Consider the following 18,228-nt stretch of genomic DNA (forward strand, 5'->3'; position numbering starts at 1 on the left):
GCTCTCAAGAAATGTTAACTATTATTACTAATACAGCAATTCTGACATTAAAATCCCACCATCACCACCAATGATCTCTTTGTAACCCCTCTTCACTCAAAAAAAAAAATGTGAGGCTTCCCTTACCCTGCTTCTGAAGCTGCTGTGCTTGACACCCTGAACACTAAGGAATTTCATTCTGCATTAACCCTCCAAGCCCCATTACTTTCTCTCTCTAGTTAAGATGGACCTTAGAATTCAAAGTTTCCCCTTAGCTATCCATTTCCCCTTACCCTTCACCATAACCACAATACCTGACTCCATGTCAGGCTACTTCTATCTAAATACACACTGTCAAACATATAGGCCAGGTCACAAAATAGCATTTAACCACAGCACAAGACTCCAACTCAGATTTTTAGATTATATATATTTTTATTTTATTTTATTTTATTTTCAACGTTTATTTATTTTTGGGACAGAGAGAGACAGAGCATGAACAGGGGAGGGTCAGAGAGAGAGGGAGGCACAGAATTGGAAACAGGCTCCAGGCTCTGAGCCATCAGCCCAGAGCCTGACGCGGGGCTCGAACTCATGGACCGCGAGATTGTGACCTGGCTGAAGTCGGACGCTTAACCGACTGCGCCACCCAGGCGCCCCAGATTATATATATTTTTAATGCAAGCAAAGATTAGTGTAGATATAATTAGTTAGCCAAACCTGACTTGGCTATGTAACTAGAAAAATAAACTCTATTTTGAAGCCCCAAATAAGGCAGAACTGATTTACTAAGAATTAGGCAGCAAGCACAGAGAAAATTAATACTCTATTTTCTACTCCCTTTGTTTACTTTTTACAGCAATCTTTGTTGGTTAAAAAAGCCCTCAATTCTGTTACAAACCAATATTTCTATTCCTTATATGACAATCAGAATGAGTAGAAGTTGGTTAGAAAAGCTGAAATTGTGAAATATGAATGAGACCAATATAAATGCCATGAACCAAATATACCTTGAGCAGTCCTAATGACTTTTCAAAACCCGTTGCAAAATTGTGCTCTTTAAGATAATGGATGAAATATGGCCTTTTGTAGCAACGTGGATGGAACTGGAGAGTGTGATGCTAAGTGAAATAAGCCATACAGAGAAAGACAGATACCATATGGTTTCACTCTTATGTGGATCCTGAGAAACTTAACAGAAACCCATGGGGGAGGGGAAGGAAAAAAAAAAGAGGTTAGAGTGGGAGAGAGCCAAAGCATAAGAGACTGTTAAAAACTGAGAACAAACTGAGGTTTGATGGGGGGTGGGAGGGAGGAGAGGGTGGGTGATGGGTATTGAGGAGGGCACCTTTTGGGATGAGCACTGGGTGTTTTATGGAAACCAATTTGACAATAAATTTCATATATTAAAAAAAAATAAAAGAATACAATGTAAAAAAAAATAAGATAATGGAAATCTACCATGTAACAAACACCTAGATCCTGAGTTAAATTACTTGAAACTTTTTCCAATAATAACCATATATATTCTAGAGAACTGTTATAAAACTCAAAAGCAGGGGGGCGCCTGGGTGGCTCAGTTGAGCGTCCGACTTCGGCTCAGGTCATGATCTCGCAGTTCGTGGGTTCAAGCCCGGCGTCGGACTCTGCTGACAGCTTAGAGCCTGGAGCCTGCTTCAGATTCTGTGTCTCCCTCTCTCTCTGCCCCTTCCCCACTCATGCTCTGTCTCGCTCTGTCTCTCAAAAATGAATAAAACGTTAAAAATGTTTTAAAACTCAAAAGCAGGGACTCTAATGCAGCTCTACTATATTTACAAGAATAGTCAACCCCCACCCCCCAACTACTACCCCTGCCCCAAAGTCTTAATTAGGAAAAAAAAAGTCCCTATCATTCAACTGATATTAAAGAAGTAGGGGTATATGAAAGATAGTAAATGTTTTCTTTTGAAATGGTCTTATTTACCCTGGACATTTTGGATTTGGGGCAAATTTATAAAATGAGGGTTCAAAGGAAGAATGACAAATTATGTAATAAGTAAAGCTCAGAGGTAGTTCAAAGAATGCCAAAAACACCCCAAAACAAAACAAAAAACCCTAAACTAAAACTCCTGGATTAAGTCAGAAACTTTGCTGCACTCTTTGAAAAGTATGCATGAAACCCATCTACACTGAGAAAGAAAAACAAATTCTCAATTTTGCAACTGGCAAAAGAGCAGAGTGTGGAAGGTAGCAATAACTGACAAATTTTATATCATGTACTATAAAGCAGACTAGTGTACATGACTAGCAGAATTAATCCTCACAGTAAGATAGGAGTAAATTCCTTGAGTTCTCTTTCTACTGCTTCATTATTGGTGTCTAGAAATACAACCAATTTCTGTATTTTTTATATCCTACAACTTTGTTAAATTCACGTTATCAGTTCTAGCAGGTTTTTGGTGAAGTATTTCGGGTTTCTTACAGAGTATCATGTCATCTGTGAAGAGTGAAAGTTTGACTAATTCATTGCAAATCTGTATGCCTTTTATCTCTTTTTGTTGTCTGCTTGCTGAGGCTAGGACTTGTACTACTATATTGAACAACAGTGGTGAGAGTGGATATCCCTGTCATGTTTCTGACCTTAGGGAGAAAGCTCTGTTTTCCCAATTGAGGATGATATTAGCTGTGAGCATTTCATACATGGATTTTATGATGTTGGGGTATGTTCCTTCTATCCTTACTTTCTTGAGGGTATTTTTCAAGAAAGGATGCTATATTTTGTCAAATGCTTTTTCTACATCAGATGAGAGATCATATGGTTCTTATCCTTTCTTTTATTAATGTGGTATATCACATTAATTTGTGCATATTGAACCAGCCCTGAAAAAATCCCAAGAAAAAACCCTAGTTGATCATGGCAAGTAATTATTTTAATGTACTGTTGAATTTATTTGCTAGAATCTTGTTGAGAATTTTTGCATCCAGGTTCACTAGAGATATTGGCCTGTAATTCTCCTTTTTAGTGGGGTCTTTGGTTTTGGAATCAAGGTAATGTTGGCTTTATAGAATGAGATTGGAAGTTTTCCTTCTGTCTCTATTTTTTGGGAGTTTGAGAAGAATATGTACTAACTTTTCTTTAAACGTCTGGCAGAATTCCCCTGGGAAGCCATCTGGCTCAGGACTCTTATTTGTTGTGAGATTTTTGATAACTGATTCAATTTCTTTGCTGGCTCTGAGCCTGTTCAAATTTTCTATTTCTTCCTGTTTGAGTTATGGTAGTGTGTGTTTCTAGGAATTTGTCCATTTCTTTGAGATTGCCCAATTTGTTGGCATATAATTTTTCACAGTATTCTTTTATAATTGTTTGTATTTCTGTGGTGTTGGTGTGATCTCCTCTCTTGCATTCATGATTTTATCTATTTGGACCCTGTACCTTTTCTTTTTCATAAGTCTGCCTAGGAGTTTATCAATTTTATTTTATTTTTTTTAAAACAGCTTTTAGTTTAATTGACCTATTCTACTTTTTTTGTTTGTTCCTATAGTGTTTATTTCTGCTCTAATCTTTATTATCTCCCTTCTTCTGCTGGCTTTGGGCTTTATTTACTGCTCCTTTTCTAGCTCCTTTAGTTGTATGGTTAGGTTGTGTATTTGGGACCTTTCTTGCTTCTCAAGACTTTGCAATATACTTTCCTCTTAGGATTGCCTTTGCTGCATCCCAAAGAGATTGGACTGTCGTGTTTTCATTTTCATTTGCTTCCATGTATTTTTAAATTTCTTTAATTTCATGGTTAACCTATTCATTCTTTAGTAAAATGTTCTTTAACCTCCCTGTATTTGAGGGCTTTCCAATTTTTTTCTTGTGGTTGATTTCAAGTTTTGTATTGGTGTGATCTGAAAATATGAATGGTATGATCTCAATCTTTTTGTACCTGTTGAGGGTTGATTCATGACCCAGTATGTGATCTATTCTGGAGAATGTTCCATGTGCACTCAAGAAGAATGTGTATTCTTCTGCTTTGGGATGAAATGTTCTGAATATATCTGTTAAGTCCATCTGGTCCAGTGTGTCATTCAAAGCCATTTTTTTCCTTGTTGATTTTCTGTTTGGATGATCTGTCCATTGTTGTAAGTGGGGTATTAAAGTCTTCTATTATGGTATTATCAATGAATTTATGTTTATTACTAGTTGATTTATATATTTGGGTGCTTTAAGTTGGGGCACAAATATTTATAATTGTTAGATCTTGATGGATAGACCCCTTAATTGTCATATAATGCCTTTCTTCATCTCTTGTTACAGACTTTGTTTTAAAATCTAGTTTGTCTGATGTAAGTATGGTTACTCCGGCTTTCTTTTGACCTCCATTAGCATGATAGATAGTTCTCCATCCCCTCACTTTCAATCTGCAGGCCTAAAATGAGTCTCTTGTAGGCAGCATATAGATGGATGTGGATTTTTTTTTATTCCATTTGGAAACCCTATATTTTTTGATTGGAGCATTAATCCATTTACATTCAAAGTGATTATTGAAAGATATGAATTTAATGCCATTCTGTTACCTGTAGAGTTGGTGTTTCTGGTGATGTTCTCTGGTCCTTTGTAGTCTTTATTGTTTTGGTCTTCTTTTTTTTTTTTTTTTTTCCTCCACTCAGAAAGTCCCCCTTACAATTGCATCAAAAGCCATAAGATACCTAGGAATAAACCCAACCAAAGAAGTAAAAGATCTGTACACTGAAAACTATAGAAAGCTTATGAAAGAAACTGAAGAAGACACAAAAGAAATGGAAAAAAAATTTCATGCTTATGGATTGGAAGAACAAATATTACTACAAGTAATCTACACATTCAAAAACATCCCTATCAAAATAATACCAGAATTCTTCACAGAGCTATAACAAACAATCCTAAAATTTGCATGGATCCAGAAAAGATCCAAAAAAGCCAAAAGTAATATTGAGAAAGAAAACCAAAGCTGGAGGCAGTATGGTACTGGCACAAAATAGACACATAGGTCAATGGAACAGAATAGATAACCCACAAATGAACCCGAAGACATGTGGTCTACTAATCTTCGACAAAGCAGTGAAGTATATCCAATGGGAAAGACAGTCTCTTCAATAAATGATGTTGGGAACACTGGACAGCAATACGCAAAGGAATGAAACTGGACCATATTCTTACACCAAACAAAAAATTAAATTCAGAATGGATTAAGGACCTAAATGTGAGACCTGAAACCATAAAAATCCAAGAGGATTACACAGCCATTAACCTCTTTTCATCAGCCAGAGCAACTTGTTACTAGATATGTCTCCTGAGGCAAAGGAAACCAAAGCAAAAATAAACTTTTGGGACTTCATCAAAATAAAAAGCTTCTGCACAGTGAAGGAAACCATCAACAAAACTAAAAGGCAATCTATAGAATGGTAAAATATATTTGCAAATGACATATCTGATAAAGTGTTGGTATCCTAAATATCTATATATATAAATTATAAAACTCAATGCCCCAAAACTGAATTATCCAGTTAAAAAATGGACAGAAGACAATGAATATACTTCTTTTTCAAAGACATCCAAATGGCTAATAGACATGAAAAGATACTCAACAAATATTGTCAAAATGTTTATACTACCTAAAACAATCTATACATTTAATGCTATCCCTATCAAAATATCAATAGAATTTTTCACAGAGCTATAAAAAAAATCCTAAAATTTGTATGCAATCACAAAAGACCCCAAATAGGTAAAGCTACATTGAAAAAGAAAAGCAAATCTGGAGGCATTCCAATTCTGGATTTCAAATTATATCACAAAGATGCAGTGATCAAGGCAGTATGGTACTGGCACAAAGACACATAGATCAATGGAGCAGAAAAGAGAACTCAGAAATGGACCCACAAATGTATGGCCAACTAATCTTCAACAAAGCAGGAAAGCATATCCAATGGAATAAAGACAGTCTGTCAGCAAATGGTGCTGGGAAAACTGGACAGTAACATGCAGAAGAATGAAACTGGGCCAGTTTCTTACACCATACACAAAAATAAACTCAAAATGGATGAAAGACCTAAATGTGAGACAGGAAACCATCAAAGTCCTAGAGGTGAAAACAGGCAGCAACCTCTTTGACTATGACTGCAGCAACTTCTTACTAGACATGTCTCCAGAGACAAGGGAAACAAAAGCAATAATGAACCATTGGGACTTCATGAAGATAAGAAGCTTCTGCACAGAAAAGGAAACAATCAACAAAACTGAAAGGAAGCCTAACAGAATGGGAGATAATATTTGCAAATGGAATATTGGATAAAGGGTTAGTATCCAAAATATGTAAAGAAATTATCAAATTCAACACCCCCAAAACAAGTAATCTAGTAAAGAAATGGGCAGAAGACATGAATAGACACTTTTCCAAAGAAGATATCCAGATGGCTAACAGACACATGAAAAGATGCTCAACATCACTCATCAGAGAAACACAAATTAAAACCATAATGTAATATGACCTCACACCTGTGAGAATGACTAAAATTAACTCAGGAAACCACAGATGTTGGTGAGGATGCAGAGAAAGGGAACCATTTTGCACTGCTGGTGGGAATGCAAATTGGTGCAGCCACTCTGGAAGATGGTATAGAGTTTCCTCAAAAAGTTAAAAACAGAAATAACTTACGGCCCAGCAAGTTCACTACTAGGTATTTATCCAAAGGATACAAAAATGCTGATTTGAAGGGACACACGCAGCCCAATATTTATAGCAGTGCTATCAATAGCCAAATTATGTAGAGTCCAAATGTCCATCGACTGATGAATGGATAAAGATGTGGTGTACATATATACATTGGGATACTACTTGGCAATCAAAAAGAATGAAATCTTGCCATATGCAACGACATGGAGGGAGCTAGAGTGTATTATGCTAAGCAAAATAAGTCAGTCAGAGAAAGAGAGAAATCTCATATGATTTCACTCTTATGTGGAATTTAAGAAACCAAATACATGAACATACGGGAAGGGAAGGAAAAATAAGATAAAAACAGAGAGGGAGGCAAACCATAAGAGACTCTTAAATAAAGAAAACAAACTGAGGGTTGCTGGAGGGGAGGTTGGTTGGGTGAGGACTAAATGGGTGATGGGCATTAAAGAGGGCACTTATTGGGATGCGACACAGACACTGGGTGTTATATGTAAGTGAGCAATCACTGGGTTCTACTCTTGAAGCCAATACTACACAGTATGTTAACTTGAATTTAAATAAAATAAATTAAAAAAAGAGGAGTAAATTCTCTACATTTTTCTTGGACATTCACCCTTGTGTGTGTATAAATATATGCACTTTAAGAGCTCCATTCATTTTCCTACTTGTGATTTTGAAGATACACATGCATGACTTTGGAGTCTCCCTTTCATGGTGAACAGGAAGGAGGAAAATGGAACCAGACATTATCCCATTAATAAGATATAAAGGTGAAAACTGGAAACTTGTAAGTAGATATTCTGGAAGAATCAAGGCTTTTCTATTACTAGCCATGTGACCTTTACACATGATTTGATTTCATTGAAACTCATTTTTCTCATCTGAAAAGTGGAATTTACTAATAGTTGCATTGTGGTGATTTAGAATATGTTTGAGGGATGGTCTTTGTAAACTCTAAAGCTCTTTATAGAATTACAGTGCTTGGCACATAGAAGGTACTCATCAAATGTTTAATGAACAAATAAGCAAGTCTGGGAAGAGACAGACTAGTCTTTCTTTAGCCATCTTTTATCACTGATATAAATATGGGCTAAAATTCCTGCTGGTAAATATCTTCTTCAATGAATGAGATCCCTGTATGTATCTGGAGTTCCTCAAATGTATCAGTGAAGGATATGCCCACATGTGACTTATCTCAGACTGTTCTCTGATAATTTCTCTTTGAATAATTATAAGCAAAGTGATAAAAGATTAGTATTTTTACAGTGTTGAAAACTTTTTACTGTATTTACCAGTCTTATATTTTTGAGGCAATTATAATGCAAAAATGTATCTACCATAAACTCAAACTATTATTTTTCCTTAATACTATTTTTCTTTATCATGAAAACTATCAACCACAATCACAATAAAAATGAACAACATCTAAAAGTGAAAGGATTACTTGGTGATGTGACTATGAGAATATCGAGGGCATATTTTCTGCTCCCTACGATCAGACTAGAGAAATTTAGCACTTACATTTTTAGATACAAGGTTTGCTCTAATTTATACATTAAAATTTAATAAATGGAAACAATTCAGAAACATCAGCACCTCACTGTTTTTAGATGAACAGTGTGCAAGTGTAACAAAATATCTCCCTAACAATGATTATACAATTTGAGCTGCAAATCTCATTTTATTTTTTTTTAAAAAAAATTTTTTTTCAACATTTATTTATTTTTGGGACAGAGAGAGACAGAGCATGAACGGGGAGGGGCAGAGAGAGGGAGACACAGAATTGGAAACAGGCTCCAGGCTCTGAGCCATCAGCCCAGAGCCTGACGCGGGGCTCGAACTCACGGACCGCGAGATCGTGACCTGGCTGAAGTCAAACGCTTAACCGACTGCGCCACCCAGGCGCCCCTGCAAATCTCATTTTAACGTGCTATTCACTTAAAAAAATTTTTTTAATTTTTACTTATTTTTGAGACAGTGAGAGGACAGAGTGTGAGTGGGGAAGGTGCAGAAAGAGAGGGAGACACAGAATCTGAAGCAGGCTCTAGGCTCCAAGCTCTCAGAGCAGAGCCTGACACAGTGCTTGAACTCATGAACCATGAGATCATGACCTGAGCTGAAGTCGGAAGCTCAACTGATTGAGCTACCCAGGCTCCCCCATGATATTCACTTTTTTTTAAAAGAAAAAAAGATACACGCAAAAACAAACAAAAAAACCTTAAAAAAGTTTTACTGCCTTAAATTACTTGACTACACAAAATTCCAAATATAAATTGTTTCTACAAAAATTCTTAGAGTTGTAACATGAAAAAAACCACAAAAAGAACCCTAAAGATAAATTCTACCAAGTAATATTAGTAACCTAAATCAAGCAATTTGAATTGTTTTGACTTCTTCATAGATTTACTGCAAAATGTATTCTCTGAAGAGAATCCTAAAGATGCTGAGCAGGAAAGTTGACAATTCAAAATTTATGCATTAATGAAAGGATACTAGCTTTTGGAAGTTGTTTTTAAAAATTCTCCAATATCAAACTCAAACTTTAATTTGTTAATAATAACTTAAATTTATTAGATTCTTGTAATCTCCCGATAATCTCCAGATAAGAGGTAACTTTATTAAAGCAATTGCTGAAGCTGGCAAAGGAAACCATTCTAAAGTTACAAAGAAAGGAAAGAAAAAGAAAAAAAAATGTTTCCTCAAAACTTTGGGAAAGCATTAGCACCATAAAAAATGTAATAATATATTTGTTTTTCCAGCCATATGTAGCATAAAATAGCATTTAAGTAATAATATAAAAGATCTAAGATAGCAAATATAAGTAAAGTGTATGGGCTTAAATATCCCAAGAAAACCAACTCACAGGTTCAATATATTATCTGCTTCAATGTACTTTGTGAATTTTTGGCAAGTAGCTTTAAATTGTTATATAATTTATATAATAAGTTATATTGGCATATAACTGAGAAAGAGGGTAGAGAGTACTTTGTTCTTGACCTTGTCAACTAGGAAAAAAATGGATCTTCTTCTGAATACTGTTGTAATATTTTGTTATAAAAATTATTTATTTAAAAAAAACCTAGCAGGTGAAGCCAGAAAACATCAAAGCCTGCTACTAAGGAAATTTTAATGTATACTTTTACATCTTTAATAGGGCTATCTTTAACCAATCAAGCAACTAAACACAAATATCAAACAATATATCTTTGTCTTACTCCAAATATTGTGAAAATCTGGGCTACTTTCATAGCCATTGGGTACTGTATGAGAAGACAAAGATGGTATTTTTTCTAAATACCTTGTTTCTAGATTCTGAATACATAAAACAGACGATATATGTATAAAACATACAGTCCAGTCTTTGGCCAGTTTACTTACCTTGAACCAAGTGAAGTTCTTGCCACTGGAAAGAAAATTCCCAGTGCATTAAGTAGAGTAAATGTTCATGTTAGGGCTTTCAATTCCTGGATCAAAAGTTACTTCTCACTTTACTTCTCTCCTTCCTTCATATATATTTATAATACAGTTAAGCCTCTGTGGGCAATATTATTGTAAATAAAAAAATGCCAGGGATTCATAGCTTAGCTGTTAAAACTTATACACCATAAAGACATTAGAAATCTATTCATTTCAAAACAAAATGTTGACTAAAGCTTTGCAGGCTGTTATTTAATACACCAAGCAGCCCACACTTAAAATATTAAAATATTTATTACCTAAAAGTGACCTAAAGAATATCTGCAATGGCAAAAAAACCCCTTAATTTTCTTTGATAAGCAGTCTGGTTTTTCAAATAAAAAACAGTAATAAAATATATAATAAAGAAACAAGAAAGAAAGGGCCCAAGAGTTACATGTTAAAATCTCTGAAGCTCAATAATGGAAAGGAAACTCCTTATTTCTTTCTTCTTGTTAATTATCTCCGGTACCTGAGTTAAGGCATAAAGTAGCAAGAGTGCAATTGATTCCAAACAACTTGGAATTTTATTGTAAACATCCCATAAAGAATGGCCAACAAATTAGTCCAGTTTTTTGTCTTTGAAGATAACTGCTTATAGTGACTGGTAACTGCCAAACAAAACATCTTTTATAAACCAAGCCAGTTAGTTTACCTTTCTTTACTGAATTTTAGTTTAATGGACATTTTGTCCATATACAACATCACATTAACTATTAACTCAATGACTTTCTATCTTAAAATTTGTGGATACTAATAACAAACATAAGGTACAGTTTTGTTAATACTTTGTAAGGGATTACAAAAGACAAAGATGGTAAGTTACAGGACAAAGAAATAAATTACTGATTGCCATCACCACAGTATTGTTTAAAAAATTAACATTTCTAGTACTGCTTAATGTGTATCTGGTGACATATGTAAAAACACATTTCCCAACTGGGTTTCTAAATATTTTTGTATGTGATTTTAAAAGTCAATTACCAATGGTGATTATATGTATCAATAGTTTTATTTTTTAGAAAATACTTATCATGCTTTTATATGTCAAAGTCTCATATTATAGATTTAATTAAGATAGGTATAAGAATAACAAATGGACATACATATAAATAAACACACCTTAACTCTAAACTGCAGGGCCTTTCTACTGTACTTCTCCCATCAGTGAATCATAAATTGCTAGTCTTGTTGAAGTATGCTAAATTAGGTGCAGTCTTCATTGCAGTAAGAGAAATGAGGATAAAAGTAAGCAGGGGAGGAATGATTGAAAAGAAAATAATCAAGAATAATGCTATATAAGAAATAAATGTCTAGAAACTTGAGGGCAACTCATAGTTCACAAAATACAGCACCATGAAAAAAATTAACTTTATATTAGAATTTAAACAAAACTTGGTAAACTTCATAATTAAAACTTAATAAAGAAACTTTACTAAGAAATGAAAATCAAAAAAGCATGAAAATATTTTCACACTAATTTTCAAAACAAGCCTTAAAAGTGATCTTACTCTATTTTCAATACAATTTTCATAAAGCCTCATGTACCACAAAACTGTTGGGGATGGGGTTAATATTTAAAACAATGAATTTTAAATGTCGCAAGTTCCATTCCCTCCCCCAGAGCTGAACTATTCATTTTGGAACCCAAAATGTTGGTAATAAAAGTAAATGTTGGATATCACAGCAAACTGAAAATTATACAGGGTGCAAGTTTCCTTTTTGTGGATGTGAAAATTCTAACTTTAAAAATTAGTGCCAGTTGGTAAATGTGTATAAAATAATTCCCAAGATATATAAGTAATAAAGGTGTTTATCACTACCACAATTGTACAAATTTTGAAAAATGATCGAAATTTTTTTATCAAAAACTAAGAAGTGGCATTCATGTTTTTCTTTTCAGTCACTCTGTTATTGTCTGATGACAACCTATAGGATTACAACAAAAACAACAAAATAATAAATCGCTCAAAATATTTCAAATTCTACTCAGTTTCTCAACCTCTGGGTGAAACAAAGTGCTGTATGAAGAATTCTAGCACAAGCCTGATCTCTGGGAAGGGAAACAGAAAAAGAAACAAATGAAGGAAGGATATATTAAAAATAGAGGGACACATGTACATGATAAAACCTAGTTTACCTATAAGGCATAATGAAGTGGATGATCAAGCAGTATATATATATAGGTTAAGTGCTTTACACAGAGACAAAGAGTTGGTAGACTGTGAATATAGCTGTCTTCCATACAAAATATTCTTTTTCAATGTCTGAGACAAAGTGTGTCAAGTTGGAAAAAAAATCTACACACACACACACACACACACACACACACAAATTTAGTTCTTAGGCTGATAGGCTACTGAATGTTTTGGAAAGCATCCTATTGCTGGAAGAGATACACACAGAAAGACATAGAAGAAACACAATTTGTTTCATAAACAGATATACATGCTAAGATCTTAAAGCTGGTAATTAAAAGATTATTAGCATTCATGAGAAATATTATAGTTCACTGACTATTAATATCCAGCATAGGATTAGGCTTATACATATGTATGTTCTCACACACGTGTTTATTTCTTAGCAACTTATTTAATATTTAGACTTTTCTTCAAAAATTTCAGCTCATTTCCTACTTGCTTTGCTATGCCTGAATCTGATATTTAGGTTTAAAGGTACTCTAAAAAACTAAAGTGTAAAATATTCAGTGTGATACAAATTACAACACATTCACAGGAGGCGGTGTTACAAAAAAGCAAAGTATAAATTGGGGGGAAAATGTTCAGATATAAAAGTAAAAATACTATCTTTCAAACTTTTATTTTCACACTTATTAAAATAATTTGCATGCAAACAGAAAATATCTGTTTGTTTTGTAATAAATGGCAAATATGCTCATCTAACATACCCTGGTGACTTTTGAATCCTAATAACTGAAATCAATATTACAGCAAAATGCTGTTCACTAGTGTTTTCAGAGTATTTCACTACATATAAAATGTGCTTAAAAATGTCTTCAGCCTCATTATTCTAATTATCTAAACCTAGAAAATCTTGACATATGGGAAATAAATGTGGCATTTTTTTTCAAAATAAATTATAAATAAGCTTGAGATAGCTAAAATCACACAAATGGTAATTCTTCTACATTTGAAGAGATTAGCTCTTCATAGAAGAATGTCAAAAAATTTCACACTAAAATGATACACACAATACATGTTTGGGTATATCCATCAATTTAAGTAAATCTATGTTACTTTGATTAGGGTAAGCCAAATTGTTATTGATTCTAGGAAAACACAGGCACAAATTTAGTCTAAATGCAAAATTAGTCTAATTAGCAAAAATAAAAGGTAGAGTTTCAAATGTGAATGTTTTTGAATCTACAGTATGGTTAAAAGTGTCAGCTGAGTTACAACCAGAAGTCGTTTTGGTTTAGTGAAAAAAACAAAACAAAACAAAACAAGACTATAACAACAAAAAAAATCAGCTTGATCTACTGTACAGTAACAGAAGTTAGTGCCATTAACAATTCATAACAATACTTTCTTAAAGCCTGAACATCATTCTTACTGCATGTGAAAACTGTTTAAAGTTGTTAGTGCAGGAACAACCCAAACAAAAGAGCAAAGTTATGTATGTACTCCTTCCTTTGCACTTAAGGATTTTCAGATGCATAAAATGGTTGGAAGCATGAAACAAACACATTAGCTTAAGAAATGTTCTGGGATTACTAGGAATACATTAAAAAGTTTCTTTTATCCCCAAAGTCTGATCTAAGTGTAACAAATCTGCTGTTACAATAACAGAGATCAGTATTATCCCACTCACCTTAAAAATCTAAGTATTTAACAAATTAGTGAATTTGCAATCTCTCAAATTTGAGGAGTAAAACTGATCTTGTAACTCAAGCTCACTTATGGAATCATGTGCACTCTACTGCTGTAAACAAGACCATAAGGGTTTTAAAGATTTTTTAATCTATAAAATAATTACTCAAATATTATTGTGCAGTGTAATGAGGTTCTTTTCTGAAAGATTGTAACAGAAGAACCCTTTGGAATGGTATGAGCAAAACCTATTAAAGTTGACTCAAAATATTTGCTAGCCAAAACATCCAATTCAAACTAGCTGCTTTGTTACATTTTAAAATTCAAATGAAAACCAATCACTCACAGCTGTAAATAGTAAGTGGTAGCAGAGATACATAAGTAGTAGACCAAGTCTACTTACACAAATATGTTCTAAGAAAAGCCTAAGGTACAGCATACTACACTTATGAAAGTTTGTTAATTACAACTATTATTTTGAGAGCCAATACAATTATTAACAACCTCTCAGCTTATAACATAGGAGTATTCATTCCTACCAAGTTTGTTCTATTTTTCCTTAGTCAGTAATGAATAACAGCATCTATTTTCTTTAACGTTTCCAGTAGTTGTAGTTAATAGAGGTAGCTGAGCTACTATTCAAAGAAGTTATTCTTTGTGGATGAGGATTTTTTCAAATGTTTATGTTATTCTTTAAACTACACGAGTTCTATTAATGCAATAAAATATAATAGGAAAAAGAAAATGGATGCAAGAAACTTTTGCATTTGGCACCTTGTCTAGATCGATACCTCAAATGTTATTTTTTAATAAAGTTAATGCACACATCAAGACACACCACAAAGATTTGCTACATATTTACAAGGCACCAACCCTTTCTCACCTTTAACATGAATTAAGCAAATCAATGAAAAGCATATCAAGATCCCCCCACCCCCAAAAAACTGTAGTATAAATATATACTTCAGTTCAGTACAATGAAAGTTTAGCCTGGGAAGAGTAAAATAATCCAGATCGTTCTTACAATATAGAAACTGTAAACATTTAATAGCTGCCTATAGGATTGGTGTATTGTGCAAAAGTTATTATTACTGGGTACAAGAATCAAAATGGCAAAAACAAACTATATAAAACTCTGTAAGAAGGTGCTATACTTCTGTGATACAAAAGCAAAAGAGGGATATTCCATTGAGATAAAAATGTCATGCTACTCTTAAGAAGCTGAATGCTCCCTTAATGTAGTAAATCTGTAGTGTGTTTGTGACGTACTGTGTTGTGTGTGTGTGTGTGTGTGTATGTGGGCAGAATTTTTTTTTTTTAATTTAAGGCCTAATAAGTAAGGCTTGTTTGAATAAATGAAGTGTGGAGATCAAAAGTCTTGAAAAAAATGTATACTGGCATAATGGAAAAGCACCAATGTGAAAGGAAGCAGAAGTCCCCACACAACTTGCTTTGTAGATTTCCTAGTAAATTCCCTGCAGTAGAAGGCCATTAATTTTTTTTAAATTACTCTAAATTTATTAACTGTTAATAATTCCATCCCATGAGATGGCTAACCCTGGCTTTTTCTGTCATTTTACGCACTCTGCCTGATCTGGATGTACCAAGATTCAGAGGATCTTCAGTGGACACAAAATTGTCATTATCAGAATCATCATTATATAAAACAGTCCTCCTGCCTTGGTTTCTTGTTTTAATTCGAGGCAGTCTACTGAAACGTCCTGAAAACATGGTATCAAATTCATCATCTGCAATACGTGCACGTTTGGCTCTGGTGGCTCCTCTAGAAGTACCTCTTCCTCCTCTCCCTCTCCCTCTCCCTCTAGTGGCACCTGCACCTCTTCCTCGACCTCCTCGTCCCCTGCCTCCTCTTCCTCGGCCTCCTCTACTCCATCTACCCCATCTGCCCCATCTGCCCCTTCCTCCTGTGCCTCTTGTCTTCCAGTTTCTTTTTCCATTGGCATATTGCTTTCTGAGTTTTCTTTTAGGCCTGGTTTGTATGAATTTGCTATAGTCGTGGTCTCCATCTACATAATCTTGATCTGTTCTGGAAGTTGATTCAGAATCAGAATCAGAACCACAGGTACTTTCAGAACTCAAACTGGATCCTAACTCTCCACTCTCTGAGGAGGATAAATGTGATTTCTCTTTTGTTTCTTTTTTCTCTTTCTCTTCTCTTCCCATGCTTTCATCTTCTTCTGATGCACTAAGTAGTTTTCTTTTGATTCCTGTCCGAGGCTCTCTGCCATCACCATTTGTAAGGGGTCCATCAAGGGAGTGATCTAAATCAAGATGAATAATTTTTTAAAGTTAAGCTTTGACACGGAAGATTGATTACTTAGGTTCAAAAGTAAAATAAACATTGTATCAAAAAATGTTTAGCACCCAAAGATACATGGGGTAAAATCGTGGAGCGTATTGGAGTATAAATTTAAATCTGTTAGAAACTGAAGACACTGAAGTTTTTATTTTTGTCTGTGTTTTTAGGGGGCCAGGGAGGAAAGTATGGAAGGATGATGGGTAATGATGAAGCTGAGCAGAAATCTCAAGGGCTTGAACTCTAGAAAGAATTATCTAGGAATATGTATCAAAATAATTTCACTGACTCAGTGAACAAATATTTACTGATTACCTAATATGATGCTTGAAGTTTGAAATAAGGCAATAATGAGACAAGTCCTTGCTCTTTGAATTTATATTTTAGTGGGGAAAGCTTGATAGACAATGAAGTAAATAAAAATATAATTTCAAGTAATGATACATGCTATAAAGAAAAAGAAAAGAGGGTGATTAAAAAATGCTCAAGTGTATACATGGGGTATTTTAGATAAAGACTTTCATATTGAGGTAGTATCTGAGAAAAGAACTGAATGAAGTGAGATCTGGGAAAAGAACATTCCATTGGAGGAAACAGAAACCCAGTGTAACTAGAGTGTAAGAGAAAAGCAGAGTTGTGGTATATAACTGCTAGTGGTGAAGGGTTTTAAAACCAGAGAATGACAGGATCTGACTTATATTTTTAAAGGAGCACTACAGTTGCTCCACATAGAACAGATTATAGAAGGAACAAGATTAGAAGCAGAGACAAGTTGGGAGAACACTGCAATTGTCTAGGTAAGATATGATAAGGGGATGTACCAACAGAGGTGATGAGAAGTGATTAGATTTAGATTATTTCCTTCTAGAGGAGCCATCAGAACCAACCTTTTATTTTTAAGGTTCAAACTGACAGGAATTGATGATGGATAGGATGTCAAGTGTTAAGTGTAGTATTAAGGTCAACTCCGAGGTCTTATGGCCTGAGAAACTGGTTGAATGGTAGAGATATTTTGCTAAGTTGGAGAATCCTGAAAGAGGAATAGGTTTACATAGTCTGGTAGAAAAAAAAAAATCAATGTTCCAGTTTTAAATACTACAAGAGATCCAAGTAAAGACAATAAAAAAAAAGAAAAAGAAAAAAGCAGGTAACGTAACTGTCAAGAGGTCAGGGGAGACTCATTCAGAGTTAGAGATATAATTTTGGAAATATTCAGTAAGAGATGACATTTAAGGTCAAGAGAACTGAGGGCACTTATTCAGAGGGCAAACAGAAAAAGAAGGTGACTGATGACTGAGACTTGGGATATTCCAACCATCTAAAGATAAAGAAGAATTGGAAAAAATAATTGAGAAGAAACAGCTAGTGAGGTAGGAGAAAAAAAAGGAGAGTGGACTGAAAAACTTGGAATGAGCAATGACTAGGGTTGTATGGTAACCATACCAACAAGATTACTCTAATAGTCTTGGTATTATAGACTGAATTATGTTCCTCTCTCAAAAAAATACATATGTTGGTTTTCTGGAGAAAGATGATAATGGACTAGGAGGACCCTAGGCTCATCGTGTCCCACAAACAACCAGATAACAACCAAATCATCCTAAATACTTCAGAAAACAACTTGAAGACTGACAGAACAAACTCCACAACTAAAGGGAGAGAATAAGCCACATTGAAGAAGGTAGTAAGTCCACAGATATGGTTTAGGTGAGAAAAGGATCATGGGTGCTGCAGAGGGGAGGGAGCCTTGGTCACAGAGAAGGGCGCAAAAGAGCAGAGCACACAGGGGAATGCAAAAGGAGAACAATTACCCAAAACCATTGGCTTGGAAAATAGAGGGGCTGATTTTCAAGAATTCTTACAACCAGTGGGGCTTAAAGCCAAGAGTTTTAAAGGTTAGCAGGCTTGGCTGGGATAGAGACCTGAGGGCACTGCCTTGCCCTTGGAGAAAAGGCAAGCAAAC

At 34.5% G+C, this 18,228-nt stretch overlaps 1 protein-coding gene across 5 annotated transcripts in view; it reads right to left on the reverse strand.

The window, feature by feature from the left end:
- Nucleotides 1-7,019: 7,019 nt before the first annotated feature.
- The window catches only part of BRWD3 (bromodomain and WD repeat domain containing 3), a 243,586-nt gene continuing 232,377 nt past the window's right edge, over nucleotides 7,020-18,228 (reverse strand). For 3 of the 5 annotated variants that reach the window (XM_047843945.1, XM_047843944.1, XM_047843946.1), the window contains one exon: nucleotides 10,627-16,230. In XM_047843945.1, the coding sequence (XP_047699901.1) occupies nucleotides 15,476-16,230 (755 nt within the window). In that variant the 3' untranslated portion in view covers nucleotides 10,627-15,475. Of the gene's footprint in view, nucleotides 7,031-10,626; nucleotides 16,231-18,228 lie in introns of those variants that run through there. The other 2 variants (XR_007148942.1, XR_007148943.1) reach the window with 2 other exon arrangements.

This window comes from Prionailurus viverrinus, chromosome X (genome assembly GCF_022837055.1).
Source record: "Prionailurus viverrinus isolate Anna chromosome X, UM_Priviv_1.0, whole genome shotgun sequence".
Lineage (NCBI taxonomy): Eukaryota > Metazoa > Chordata > Mammalia > Carnivora > Felidae > Prionailurus > Prionailurus viverrinus.